The 15,273-nt window shown below is 38.6% G+C and overlaps 1 protein-coding gene across 2 annotated transcripts in view; it reads left to right on the plus strand.

The window, feature by feature from the left end:
• Positions 1-14,405, plus strand: part of LACTB2 (lactamase beta 2) — a 36,460-nt gene extending 22,055 nt beyond the window's left edge. Inside the window, exons 5-7 of one of the 2 annotated variants that reach the window (XM_008518949.2) lie at positions 862-1,010; positions 2,858-2,939; positions 3,592-5,601. In XM_008518949.2, the coding sequence (XP_008517171.2) occupies positions 862-1,010; positions 2,858-2,939; positions 3,592-3,635 (275 nt within the window). In that variant the 3' untranslated portion in view covers positions 3,636-5,601. Of the gene's footprint in view, positions 1-861; positions 1,011-2,857; positions 2,940-3,591; positions 5,602-13,811 lie in introns of those variants that run through there. The other variant, XM_008518950.2, reaches the window with a different exon arrangement.
• Positions 14,406-15,273: the final 868 nt, after the last annotated feature.

Raw genomic sequence — 15,273 nt, forward strand, 5'->3', positions numbered from 1 at the left:
CAATCTCAGAGATTGAGAGACTTCCATAGCCACATAACTAGTAAGTCAGAGTGGATATTCTAACCAAAGCCCATGTTCTTTACGTGATAATAGGTCAGCCTGCTTCTGGCTATTTTAAACCTCCCTCTTGCAGACTTGTGTACTATATTAATTTGCACTGTCTTAAAGAGCAAGTAAATTTCAGTACAACTTTAGGTTGGCAACATTTCTGAATTCCTGGCCTATATACATAAGATTCTTCAAGTTCTACTGTGGTTCTTATGGACTTTTAATAGCTCTTGGTCACTTGCATGAAGCTACTTTTTACATTCCCCTTTTCCATCTTTTATAAGTGTAGTATAGTGGTGAAGAGCATAGACTAGTTAGAAGCTCCTGAGTCAGAACTCCAGCTCCCCCCGCTTTAGCTGCGTAACTGTGGGCGGGCTGTTTACCTCCCTGCGCCTCAACTGCTGCTATAGAAAGAAATAATAAGAGTACCTACCTCACAGGATTCTTGTAAGAATGATGTATATTAAGCATTTAGAGCAGTGCCTGGCAAATAATGAGCACTGTGTAAATATTACCTATCGTTACTGTTTTCATTGCTATATTTTTGTTGTTAAATTTTTATTTTATATTTTGTAATGTACCCAATAACCTTTTATATAGGTTTTATTTTACATAATTCTCTAATGTTGGCATTGTACATAATTTTTCAATCTTTTATACCTGTATAGTAATCAAATAATTCATATTGGTTGTGTATTTATTATGCTTTTTCAATACAACGTATGAATTATTTTTAAATAGAGTAAATTAACTTCATTTGTGCTTAATATGTTTTATCTAGTTGAAATAATTTTCGTAATTATTCTAATTCAGGACATGGCCCAGTAATCCATAATGCTGAAGCTAAAATTCTACAATACATTTCTCACAGAAATGTGCGAGAACAGCAAATTCTTACGATATTTAGTGAGAACTTTCAAGAATCATTTACAGCAATGGAGCTTGTAAAAATTATTTACAAGGTAATTTTTATCTTATTTGTACATAGCCACAATTTTATTAGAATAATCTTTTAATAGACTATAGATATGGTAAACTTATCACATCCCAGAACAGAATAACTCTGTTAATTTTATAGGTAACGCCACTTGTATAGATTTCAGACCAGGAATCTCCACTTTCTAGAACACAGAAGTTAGACAAACAAAAACTGTCCTGGAGAACAAAAATAACCATTCTGAGCCATGACTGAACCTTATATACTTCATTCTGTAGTCGAGACTGTTATGAACAGCCTGGTGATTGTTTTGCAATGATCTACGTATTATTCCAACCATCTTGATTATCAGATGTCCTAGCCTGTAGCAAATGAGAAGGGGTAATCTGCTAGAGACAGAAGTTGGGATACAAGCAGTGAAAAGCAGCGGCAGTGCCTAACGATGGAGGAAGAGGAGAGGGTACCAGTAAAAGAACGTGAGGAGACTGACTTGATAGATAAAGAACCCCTCACCTTCAACAGATACTTGTAATCCTGACTCTGTCATCAGAGCTTCCATTTGTTGAGCATGCTGTTGTGTACTAAATGCTTTACATTTACAAATATAATTTGAGGTACTTAATACAAATACCTCAAATTTTCATTGCACAAAGATACTCTTATTCCAATTTAATAGATTGAAAAACAGACTCAGAATGTATGAGCTAAGTAACTTTTCCAAAGGCATGCAACTGTCAGATGTCATATACTCAAATGTCAGGTGTCAGATATTCAGGTCTTGTTTTTTTCAATCACACCAAGCTTCCTCCAAGGCCTATACACAGTATGTCAGGGCATAAAGGAAAGAGGAATAAATGCTACCTGATGAAGATGCAGGGAAATGAGGTTTGTCTGGAAAAGCTTCAGAAACTTAATCATTTAATTGAATCTGGAAGAAGGAGCCAGCGTTTCCCAGGCCAGAGAACAGGAGAAAGGAAGTCGCTCATATGGAGGGAAAGATGTGTTCAAACGCTGAGAGTGATGAAAGAGCATTGTTTGTGTTTGGACACCCACAAAGAAACTGCATGTGACTGGAGCACAAGATGCATATGTGTATGGGCAGGAAGGGCAGGCATGGTCAGATCATGGGAAGCCTTCACTGCCATTCTACAAAACTGGGGAATAAGCCAATAATCTGGGAGTGACCACTCAAGGATCTTAGGCAGGGGAGTCACAGAATGCGATCTAGAAGATCACACTGATCGATAAGAGTGTATGGTTCTGAAGCTTAAGGGAGAGTTTAGGGTTGGAGGCTTATATTTGGAACCATTAATGCGTGACATTGCTATGGCAAGTTGGTTGACTAGAAAGAGGAGAGTCAGTGCTACAACTCACTGTAAACATCAATGTTTAAGAGAAGTCCAAGGAAGACTATCCAGGATGAAAACCAAATGAGAAGAGAGGTGAGATAACCAAGAGAAATGTGCAGAGATATCATCGTGTAACCTAATAAATAAACCACAGAGCCAGCTGTCTGTAGCATCATCAAAAGTATCTAGATTAATTTTTGCATTTATTTATTCATTCATAAAATACTGAGTTTCTACTGTGTGATGTTATGCTAAGCACTGGGTATTCAGTAGTGAACAAAACATACTTCTGCTATCTTTATGGAGCTTACAGTCTGTTTTATCCATAGGAATGTGTATAAGAATATAGTGGCCTAAAGCAACACATGTACACAGTGAAATTGTTTTGGTTATTACTATATAAAAATGTATTTAAGCTAAAATTTTCTCTTCTGTTGCATTTTTTCTTTAAAAGTTTCAAAAGGATTAACTCTGTTCTTTTTTTAAAAAGAAATGTTTTTTTTCACTCTGGTGTTTCTTTTAGAATACTCCTGAGCATTTATATAAAATGGCTGAACGTAATCTCTTGCTTCATTTGAAGAAATTAGAAAAAGAAGGCAAGATATGTAAGTATACTTCCAAATTTTAATTCTTTTATTACCAGCATTTACAATATGTTTTTTACAAACAAACTAGTTTCCTTTTAGGAAAAATAACACCCATCAGAGTTCTCCTTTGAATATCCCAGTAAGTTGGAGAGACAGGCACTAAAGAACGGTTAGTAGCAAAAGGCAGGTGGACCACAAATTGGAACCAAAAGCTCCCACAGGAATTAGAATCTTGTTTAGGGTTCCAGTCCTCACCCTCCAAAATGATGGTCAAAAGCAGGAGGACAGCTTCTCTTCTCCCAGACCACAAGGCCACGAAGAATTTTACACGTAGAAGATTCGAGAACAGCCAAAGGTTTTAGCAGTAGTAAAAGTAGTAAACGCAAAGATATTCCAGCAGGAATTCTATAATTGTTTACTAGTGTTAGATTAATTCATCAAATTAATAATCCTTGTAGAAGTTTGATCCTTAAAATTGAGAGGTTCAAAGATTGAATTTTGTGTAGAAGCTTCAGCAATGTTTTTACATGTACAAAAAACATACCAACTCTGAATTGAGCAACAAAATTATTTTAGGAATGAATGCCTTTTCTAGGCACAAGATAGCTTAAAATCCAGGGAATTTGCTTATCAGTTGTTAAATTTTTACTCTCTAATTTTCTTTCCACAGTTAGCAACATGGATCCTGACAAGAAATGGAAAGCTAATCTTTAGTGTCAGATTAATGGATGATTTTGTTGTTTTGTTTTTAGAGAATGGTATGTTTTCTTAACTATTAATTATTTACAGAGAATATAGAGTATAAAGCATTGAAAATAACCCTAGATACACTTTAAAATGATGTATATTTATTATAAAATATATAAATCACATTTCACATTTATCATACAGGTTATTTATTTAACCTAGGTCTTACAACATTTTACCAAAAATTCAGAATCCAGCATTGTATCCAGTTTCAATAGATTATGTAAAATGGTTACATTAAAAATAGTAAAATTTATGTAATTTAAAGTGGATATTATTCTTGGAGATTAGTTATCTATTACCATTGGCCCATGTACTATTTTCTCTAGCTGCTTCAGTTAGCAGCACAGACTTCTATGTAATCCTTCCTTTTCTACAACCTTTGTCTACATCTGTAGATAAGAGCTTTGTTTTCATGTTTCTATCAATTATGTCATGATTATGTATTAATTCTAAAGCTCTGTATCACGTGTATTTTCTTATAATGATATCCCACAAATGATTTATGCACATCAATTTTTGCTAATCAAAAAGTATTAAATTCCCAGTTAAAGGCATTATAGAATAAATAATTATTTCTGTAATCCATTAGTATAACCAACTTACTTTCCAAGTGTAGGCTTTACTATATAGATAGTCATCAGCATATATATGAATTATATACTAAAAGTCAGGTATATAACTCAAGCGAGGTCAACTTTCTTTGAGATCCTCACCTCTTTCTGGCCCTTTTCCCAAAGTCCCTACCCCTTTCAGATTATTCTAAACACTTATTCTCATGCCCTGGAAACCTGTTATATTCCTGAAACCATTCCACATTACAAAATAACTGTGAACTCAACAACAAGAAAACAAAACAAACAACCCAATCCAAAAATGGGCAAGGGAATCGAATAGACAGTTCTCCAGAGAAGATATATAAATGGCCAATAAGCACATGAAAAGATGTTCAACATCACTAATCTTTAGGGACATGCAAATTAAGATCACAATGAGATACTTCTTCACACCAGTTAGGATAACTAGTATCAAAAAAAAGCAAAAACAGAAAAGTGTTGGAGGAGAATATGGAGAAATTGGAACCCTTGTACATTACTGATGAGAATGTAAAATGGTGCAGCTGCTATGGAAAACAGTATAGTGGTTCCTCAAAAAATTAAACATAGAATTACCATATGATCCAGCAATTCCACTTCTGGGTATATACCCGAAAGAATTAAAAGCAAGGACTTGAACAGATATTTGTACACCAAGGTTCATGGCCGCATTATTCACAATAGCCAAAAAGGTGGAAACAACCTAAGAGTACATTGAAGGATGAATGGATAAATAAAATGTTGTATAGACGTACAATGGAAAATTATTCAGCCTTGAAAAGGAAGGAAATTCTAATATGTACTAGAATATGGGTGAAATTTGAAGACATTATGCTAAGTGATTTAAGCCAGTCACCAAAGGACAAATACTATATCATTCCACTTTTATGACATACCTAAAGTAGTCAAATTCATAGAAACAGAAAGTAGAATAGTAGATGCCAAGGACTTGGGGGAGGGAGAAATGGAGAGTTATGGTTTAGTGGGTAAGGAATTTCAGTTTGAGAAGATGAAAAAAGTTCTGGAGATGGGTGGTGGTCATGACTGTATAGAACAGTGTAAATGTACTTAATGCCACGGAATGGTACACTTAAAAATGGTTAAAGTGGTAAATTAAAAAATAATAACAACTGTAAGTGTCTTCCCCAACACCACCACCAATAAAGACAAAATCAGTACTCCCATTCCCTAAGTACAACACACAGCAGCGAAATTCAGACAAGAAGAAATCTGATTATATGATATGTGAATGTTTAGTTAAACTCTTAACTTGCTTCTCCTCCATTCTTTCCTCTCTCTTTGAATAAAAGCACCATTCAGTTGACTAAACCAGAAAACCCAGTAGTCATCTTTGATATCCCCCCTCCGTCATCCCACATCCAATTCTTCACCAAGTAGTTAACTATTTTACCTCTAGAATTGATCACTACCTCTTACTGCGCCAGTACTCCTTAGGCCAGGCCATCATCCTCTCTTGCCGGGACAACTGCAATAACCCTTAACTCTGGTCTTCGTACTTCCCTTCTTGGAGGGAGTTGGGGGACAGGGATGAGGATTCTGAACTGAATTCCTGAACTGAGGAAATATGCACAAAGCCATGATTACATATCATAGTCTTTTTAAATAGCCTGGCACACTTCAAGCTGCAAGTGGGTCTATTGGAAGAGGGGTGATGATGGAAGACTGTTAAACTTACTGGTTCTTGAAAGAGTCGAGGCAACTGAGCTTTAGCAAAAACCATGGCATTCACTAAGTATCTGCTGGGGTCAGGCGCTGAGGATACAAAGGAGAGCAAAATAGCATCTCTGCTCTCAAAAGAAGCTCATATTCTAGTTGTGGAGACACAGAATTCCAATGTGCAGTACCATTAAATTTGTTTGGAGTAAAGGAAGAGTATCTAACCTGGTTGGGTTATAGAAAGCTGCTTAGAGGAGCCTGAGCTCAATCATAAAAGATGAGTAAGTGGTAGCCAGGTGAAGAAGTTAGGGATATTTGGGAGATGAGAAGAATTGTTTCAGTTGGAAGAAATAGTGTATGCACATAAACAAGATATGGCAGAGCATCACATGGTTGGGGGAACTAATTAATAAGGCTAAACTATATAGTGTTTGTGGGTTAAGGTAATAGGGATAAGAACACAGAAATCTCACAGGAACAAATGGACTCTCATCCACGCATGCTTCATACAGGCTGGAGTAGACATAATTTAGGAATTGGAAAGCAGGCCTGGTTCAGGGCAGTTGTAGTAGGAGTTTGTTGCCTCCTCAACAGCAAGAGTTTGTCTCCAGCCATTATGGTGATTTCATTCCTCTTTTTGTTTCTATCACTCCGGACAATTACTTTACCCTCCATTCAATATGCCCAGTAGTTTTGAGTTACTCATAGCTTCTGCTTACCCATTTTCTGTTTACTCAAGAGTTTGTACATTCCCCTTGTCATCACCTCTGCCTTTATAGCTTCAGCTTCTGGTGGTCCCTGAGATTTGGCCTTTTCAGTACAGTGGGGGAAGGAGAAAAAAGCAGCAGAGGGGTCTCAAAGGTAGCAGAAGATAGGGTAACGGATAGGAGAAATATTTAAGAAAAGGAATAGGACTTAGAAACCAATTAGATCTTGAGAGCTGGGGATTAAGTAGGAAGGGAGGCTAGTAGAGCTCTAGATCTCTGGCTTAGGCAGCTGGGTAGATATTAACTTGATAATCAGGATGAGAGAATACAGGAAATGGGGTAGGCGGAGTGGGAAAAGGAGGAAAGATGCATTGTACTAGGCATATGAGTTTGAAGTACGGAGGAACATGCAGAGGGAGATACCTAGTATGCACTTAGATATACGGAGCTGGAGCTACATAGGATATATTTTGTTGCAGGCTTATTTTCAGCTAGCTTAAGCAAATGGGAAGAAGTCGGTCAGGGCATGTAACCAACCTGAGAAGGATGTGAGTGGAGCCAGGCTTATGAACACGAATGAAGATTTGGATCCCATCAATAGAACCCCAAACCTTCGCCTCTCTTTCTTGCGGGTCAGAGGCCCCACGGCAGATTGGCGACTCACGTAGCAGGGGACATGGCTATGGGCCGCTCTGGGCACGTATCCTAACCTCTCCATAACCAGCAGGAAATGCTGGTTCTTCCAGCTTGAGTTTGGGAAATCCTAGGCGAAGGACTCAGTGGCCAATTACCCATTCCTTAGGCTGGTCCCAGTGGTCTGGTCCAGCTTTGGTCGTGTGCCTACCCCTGTGCCAGAGTGGGTGAGGTCTGTTCTCAGATGAAGAGTGTCACAGGAAGATTCTGAACCAATATTGATTCCTCACTGAATAGCTTTCGTTTCTTTCCAATGTGTGTAAAACAGAGCTCTCTGTAGTAGCTCACAGCATGCCTGGGCCAACTGCGTGCAACTTGAATCTTTTTCTCTCTGTTTCTGTGAGACTTTTTGAGTATTTAAGTTATTTGGGAATATTTTCATATCTCCAGATTGTCACTTCAAGAAAAAGTCAGTAAAGTTGGCTAGTAGCAAGGAAGCTGGAATCCTGGAGAAAGTGAGAAAAGATTCAAGTGCAGATATTTCTTAAGTTCTGCCAGCACTATCCATCAGTATCCCCTCCCTTGTGAGTCTCTCTGTGCCTACCAGAGCAATGGATCAGCATGAAACTTGCTACTGATTCCCAGGCATTGTTGGCGCAGGAAAACTCATCATTATCAGTCTTTTCCCCTTATTCCATGTTTGGGAATGCCTAAAGGATGTTTTGATAGAAAAAAAAAGTTCAATATTTGAAATATTGATGGTGAAAGTCTTAGTTCCAGCCATACTCGTGCTGGGCCTTTTGAAACATTTGAAAGTAAAGTGGAGAATGGAGGAGGGGCATATATAACTGTATTAACTTGTGTATGCATAAAATGTCTCTAGAAAGATACCAGAAACATAGGAAACCAATAACATTGATTACCTCCCAGGAGGGGAACTTACAGGTAGCCGAGGGACAGGAGATGGGGTGGAAATGTCACAATATACCCTTTTATATCTTTTGAATTTGGAGTTGAGTGTATTGCCTATTCAAAATATACATAATAAAATATTTTAATCAAAATAAAAGGCCTGAGCCAGTCTCATAGGATCTCCCATGCTAGTCCCCCAAAACAGTGAGGAGGCACATGACCACTGGGAAAATAGAAGGTACAGAGAAGCTTTGGAAAGAGATCTGCGTTAGAGGTATTTGGAAGTCCTCAGCACTGAGGTTGCAATTAAAGCAATGGAGAGGCGTGTGTAGAAGACCTTGGGGTGGGTATACAGGAAGGGAAGTTAGCAAGGAAGATTAAGAAAGCTTGCTCAAGGATAGGACAATCCCTGGGAGAGTGGTGGTACAGCACCCAGGAGAGTATCCCAAAAAAGGGCAAGAGCATTAAATGAAGACTCTTGTTTTATGTACTGTTTATGCTTATTTTATCCATTGTACAACATTAAATTCTCAACCAAGTGACTGCTTATTGCCAATTTTATCCTGAAGGATTGCTCATAAATGCTGAAATTTTGAATCACCAACAAATCCACATTAAAAGCCATTAACATTATAGGCAGTTTTTAAAAACATATTAAACATTATTCTTTGAAAATGTAATTCTTAGTGCTGATTATTTATGGCGGATTGACCATATGTTCATTGCTACTCCTTTCCAAGACCCAGTAAAAAAAAAATACATATTAAGTAAAAAGACAGACAGATAAAAAATAGTAGTAAAAGGTATAAACCTGAGAGGACAGAGGGCAAAAGGAGAATGCAAAGATTTAAATAAAATTTTGAAAGACAGCAGATGGAGCTAGGGCAGTGACAAAACTCTAGCCTAAAATGTTTGCAGGAGCGGGGAGAGCCCCTTCACCCTGACAGCCCTCTGAGATTAGGCCTTGCAGGCACCAGGCCCTGCTGAAGCTGGGGATACCGCTCTGTTCTAAAAGTTGGATTGTTGAAAGCTTATATGTGCACTGGTGCTACACAGCCAGGTAGCCACCACCCCAAAAAAGAAACCAAAGTTTATTCTTGGAGGTGAAAAGCAGAAAAAAAAGTTAAGTGAAAGTCACAACAGTAGACCTCCATTCCCCTTTCCTCACCTGTCCACAGAACAGCGGCTTCCAAGTCGATGAATGCCAGGTAGACGATTGGAAATTTCGTCTCGACAGACAGTGAATGATCTAGAGGAAAAAACCACATACAGTTGTATGTGGTTCTCCAACAGAATGGCCACATCTCTCGCCAGTGAAACCTACAATTTGACACATCCTCCGATACTCCCACCCACACACATAGATACAGTTTCCAATCAGTATCTCTTAATATAAACAGAAATCCAAAGATCATCAGAAATGAAAGAGCAAAACAAGCAGGAGTAACGAAAAAAGAAAATGTAGAGAAAAAATTTTTAATTATTAGTATCCTTGGATAAGGGAAGCTATTATAATTTGTGAAGCAAGAACAGGATACTATGAAAAGTAGCTTTATGAAAAAGCCTTGGAAAGTAAAAATATGTAACCAAAATAAATAGAAAGGTTGGAAAACAAAATTCATCAAGTGTTTGAAAAACAAAGATGGAAAATAGAAAAGAGAGAAGAACTGAAAATAGGCAGAAATTATCAAAGAAGAATTACAGGGAAATTTCCCAGAACTGAAGGACATGAGTCTCAATTGAAATAGTCTACTTAGTGCCCAACAATGTGAAAAAGAGAAAACAGTCCACACCAAGTCATACCATTACAGAATTTCAGAACATCCCGGATAAAGAGAAGCTCTTAAAAGCTTCCAAGTTGTGGGTATGGTGGTAGGATTGGGGATTTGGAATCCCTTAGAAGGGGGCATGAATCGAAATGGCACTGGCTTTTTCAATGAATATTAGGACACACTGCCTTCAAAAATCTGAGGGAGACATTATTTGTATCCTAGAAGTTTATAACCAGCCAAACTATCGATCACATGTGAATGTAAGAACTCAAAAAGTCTACTCAAAAAGTCTATCTGCCATGCGCCTCCCTTTAGGGAATTGCTCAATAATGTACTCCAGAAAAACAAGAAGGAAGGCATGCAACTGAAATAGTAAATCCAACAAGGAAAATGTCAAAAGGAAGTTCTAAGACAAAGGGGTGCCGAAGCCTGCTCCAGATTGCACCCGTGGGAGGTGGGGGCTTCAGAGAGCTCTCCCGGGGGGGGATGTGGAACTGAGAAATCATCTGTAGGTTTGAATTTGGGGGGCAAACCACTGCTGGTGGTCATACAACAGCTCTAATTGGGCAGTTGAAACAAGGACCAGTTACTAGACCGCTACACTGGTGGGAAAAAATGAGGCAGTTATTGATTCCAAAAAACAAAAGCTACATGAGGAAGGAACTAATTATGAAATACTCCCTGACTCTGCGATTTTACATAGACAATAATGTAAACACTGACTAAAAAATGTGTTAAAGGATAATAAAGGAAAGGAAGTGGGAGATTGAGAATGCTAAATCATCTCATCATCTAGGATGATAGAAAGTCAATAGGCAAATTGACAAATCAAGAAATAGAAGTCTAAGCGTTTTATTGGTTAACACCAGAAGAAATATCTTAAAAAGAGAAAGAGAGTGAGAAAATGGTTTTCCTGTTGGTACTATTTAATTTTTAAGTTAGGTACATTTATTAGTTTGATACAAATGAAACATTTTTTTTTAAAGATTTTTTTTTTTCCTTTTTCTCCCCAAAGCCCCCCGGTACATAGTTGTATATTCTTCATTGTGGGTCCTTCTAGTTGTGGCACGTGGGACGCCGCCTCAGCGTGGTTTGATGAGCAGTGCCATGTCCGTGCCCAGGATTCGAACCAACGAAACACTGGGCCGCCTGCAGCGGAGTGCGCGAACTTAACCACTCGGCCACGGGGCCAGCCCCACAAATGAAACATTTTAATGTCAAAATACTGACAATATGCAATGGTTGAGTTTCAACTCTTTAGTCCAATGGAGGAGAAACTTTTGTCCTAGAATTTTCTCCTGCAAAAATTATCAGGAATTGGGGGGCCAGCCTCGTGGCCAAGTGGTTAAGTTCACGCGCTCCGCTTCCACGGCCCAGGGTTTCGCTGGTTCGAATCCTGGGCAGGGACATGGCACCGCTCATTGGGCCATGCTGGGGTGGCATCCCACATGCCACAACTGGAAGGACCCACAACTAAAAATACACAACTATGTGCCAGGGGGCTTTGGGAAGATAAAGGAAAAATAAAATCTTTAAAAAAATTATCAGGAATCGGAAACGATGAGAGGTACAAGCTTATTGAATGTTGCCTTAGGCCTAAGGATAGGAATTTTTAAGTTCATGTTCCTTAATGGATACAATCCTCAAGCGTATAGTTTTCCCTAAGAGGAAATCCTGTACCTAGTATCTAAACTGAAGGACCTGGAGAATTCAGGTGAACTGGAGTCAGAGACCTCTGTGACATTTAATGTTTCACTGTGGTATGAAAACCATCTGAAGAGAACTAGACCCCAGGCTACCTGAATCCAGCAGAGTGCTATTCATATCTCTATGGAGATCCCAGCTGTGTTTTCCAGTCACAGCATGGTAGAGTAGTAAAGACCTATCATAGTTCAAGTTTCTCATATTGGGTCTAAATTGAATTAGGATTTAGTAACTAGCCAATGTAAAGACAAGAGGACTCTGCCTGTATGTCTCAGAGTCTGCAGCCAACACCACCTTTTCTCTATGGCTGGCCAAGTTACCCACTACAAAATCTGCGGGAAAGCTAACACTTACATGACAGATTCCCTCACTTATTTTTACTAGTGCTTTAAAGTTTGAGATGGCTAATGACCACAAAGAAGCCCTCCTCTGAAAAAAACAATATTTTTTCCTGATGTATTTGAAAAAGAAGACTACTGTGGAGAAGCATGTGTTGCTACAAATCAGAGGTTTCCAACTATGTTAGGTTGCAGCAATTCAAGATACGTGTCTATGACCTTATTTTGTGCACGATTATATTAATACTGTGATATCTTTGGTACTTAAGTGTTTTGAGTAAAGTGGATCTCTACCAAAAGACTAGTCAGTCAGTTTTCCCATATGTTTTTTCCCATGATTCTATAAGATTTTAATATTTTCCCAAGGGTTGAAGAAAAACTTTCACTAGAAGCAGCTCTCTGGTTTTATACCCCAAAAGTCTTCCCTGCCTACTTTGTGGAAGTCGCTTCATCCTGCTCCCTTTCCCTGCCTCGATTTTCAAAAATGGCAAAAATATCTATCACAAATGGTGTATCTCAGGATTTTATATCTAAATCTGAAACTTGTAAGGAATATTGTTAACCATCCATTCTCTCGAGGCACAAATGTGGTCTTGGACCACTTGCTCCACTATCAGCTGGGGCGCTGATTACAAATGCAAATTTCTGCTCCCTGCCCAAATTTACTGAATCAGAATTTCTGAAGAGGACCAACAATATAATTTTTTCCATCAACCCAGATGGTTCTTTTCCACATCAACAGAATTATGATTTAGTATTATCTTATTGGTTTTTGTTTTATCAAAGGTCAGTGTGAGATACACACATATAAAATCTGGGGTTTTTTAAAATGCTGTTGAGAACAGTGTCTGTTTTATTAGTCAGTGTTCCTCAGTGTCCGTGGAACAAAATCTCTTTCAGATTTCAGAGCTAGGAAGAAGGTTTTCTCTCCTGTGAACTGATATGTTTCCTTTATTAGACGAGTTCTTGTCAAGTCTTACTAATCCTCAAAATCCCCTGGGGAACTTTTTAAAAATACACGGCTTCCCAGTCCCCATGTAAGACCCATTCATCAGAATCCCCAGGTGAGGGAGGATCCATGTGACACTGCTAATCACCCATGTTTCAAAAAATCTGCATGGAACAATATCTAGTTAATTCACCATGTTCACTTTTTGCCTTGGCTGCCTGGAAGCTAGTCTCACAGTGATTTTTCTTGGAATTCAGTTATTTGATATAATTATTCTCCTTTTTCCCCCCCATTGGATTACTTGTCTTGTGTAGTATGTTTTGAATGAATTTCAACTTCAGAGGAAATAACAGATAATAATACTATCCTTTAGACCAGCATATTCCTTGCAATAGCATGTAAGCCTAAAATAAATCAGTTTTTAGGATTATAGACTGAAAGAATATTGTGAGCTCAAAAGTTTCGTCATTCAGATTTGGTGGAGACTTTGTGGGAAATGATTGTTTGAAAAGCACTCTGAAAATCATTGCTGTTCAATGCCATATATGTAATTAAGCTCCTAATCCCCCTTCAGCCTCTTCGCTGTGGGCACCCGCAAGACTAACTACGTCACCCTTCTTTCTTTTTATTCACCACCTCAAAGATCTGATCCATTTTAGTGGTGTTAACCATTACCACCATGCTGAAGAATTCCAGATAGATGCTTGAGCTTGAATCATTCACCAAAGCCCCAGGCCTAAGTCTTTTGCTATCTCTAGAAACTCCTCGTTTGGTTTTCTCCCAAAGTCCAAGCATCAACTTGAAGAAACTCAGTACATCTAAAAGTGAACTTTTCTTCTTTTTTTTTTGAGGAAGATCAGCGCTGAGCTAACATCTGCTGCCAATCCTCCTCTTTTTGCTAAGGAAGACTGGCCCTGAGCTAACATCCGTGCCCATCTTCCTCTACTTTACATGTGGGACGCCTACCACAGCATGGCGTGCCAAATGGTGCCACATCTGCACCTGGGATCTGAACCAGTGAGCCCTGAGCCGCCCAAAGCGGAACATGTGCACTTAACCACTGAGCCACCAAGCCAGCCCCTTTTCTTCTTACTGCATGATTTCATATTCCTGATGACCTCCCTTTCCCAACTCACCATCTGGGTAAATAGCATCACCATTCTCCCATGTCCCGAGCTGAATCAGTCCTTTCAATCCCCACTTCACTTTGCAGGGCAATATTTGTGCTATCATTTGAGGATGTAGATGCAATTTGAAGACCAAAGAAAAGGCCGGTAAATATGAGGGATGCTCAGAAGGAGTGATAAATTGCCTAGGAAATGAAAGTGGCTTGCTTCACAGGGACAAAACCTATTATTTATCTTAGACAGTCTCGGGATGAATCCTTTTCTCTTTTCTTCTCCAGCCTAGTGCTCATTTCCCAAATTAAAATAAACTACTACTAATTGATTTCCCTGTACATGGCCATTTCCTGTTTCCATCCATCTTGGTGACGGTGATGGTGGTGGTAACAGCAGTAACAGTTTAGTAATAGTATCTGTCCAATCAATTCCTCATCTGTAGAAAAGGAATGGTAATAGTACCTAACTCAATGAGTTGTCGAGTATTAAATGTTCATAGTGTTTAGCACAGTCACTGGCACCCAGTAGATATTACTTACTATTACGTTGTTGTTGTTGTTGTTGTTGTTGTTGTTGTTAACAGAATACATTCACATACTCCCTCATGATTATTTCACTTTGACTTATACCAATTGAGTTTCACAAAATACCATATTTACTCTTTAGCAAAATCTTACCATAACTTTATAAAATTCACATTCTTCCATCCTGGGAGTTAAAATTTAATAGTTGTAAAATCTTAAGTTCTTTTACTGAGCCTCTGTTTCCTCATTTGAAACAGGGATAACATTATGTTCTAGGTTGCTATGAGGTTAAAATTAGTCATGTATTTTGACAGTGCTTGGAGGACTGCAAAGAATTGTCTACATTTTAGTTGTCTTCATTTGTGCTGTAAGCTTTGTCTTAGAGCACGGCAGCTGATGCAAACAAGGAAACAGTTCCGAAGAATGCTTGGCCACCACTCCAAGACCTTGGTTCTACCAGGCACTGAGCCATATGCCATTTTTTGATGGCTGTGAGATATCAACTCAGTTCAAGCAGTCACAAATTCCCTGAAGCATAAGACCATCTAATTTTAGAAGCAGTTCAGGAGAGCGTTTTGCACAGAATCATGCTCTAGTTATTTCATTCTCCTCAAGTGAAAGTGATCTCGTGGGGGACCTCCCTGACAGATGTAAGTGCCCAATTACCTTTGA

The sequence above is a fragment of the Equus przewalskii genome, chromosome 8 (assembly GCF_037783145.1).
Source record: "Equus przewalskii isolate Varuska chromosome 8, EquPr2, whole genome shotgun sequence".
NCBI classification, from domain to species: domain Eukaryota; kingdom Metazoa; phylum Chordata; class Mammalia; order Perissodactyla; family Equidae; genus Equus; species Equus przewalskii.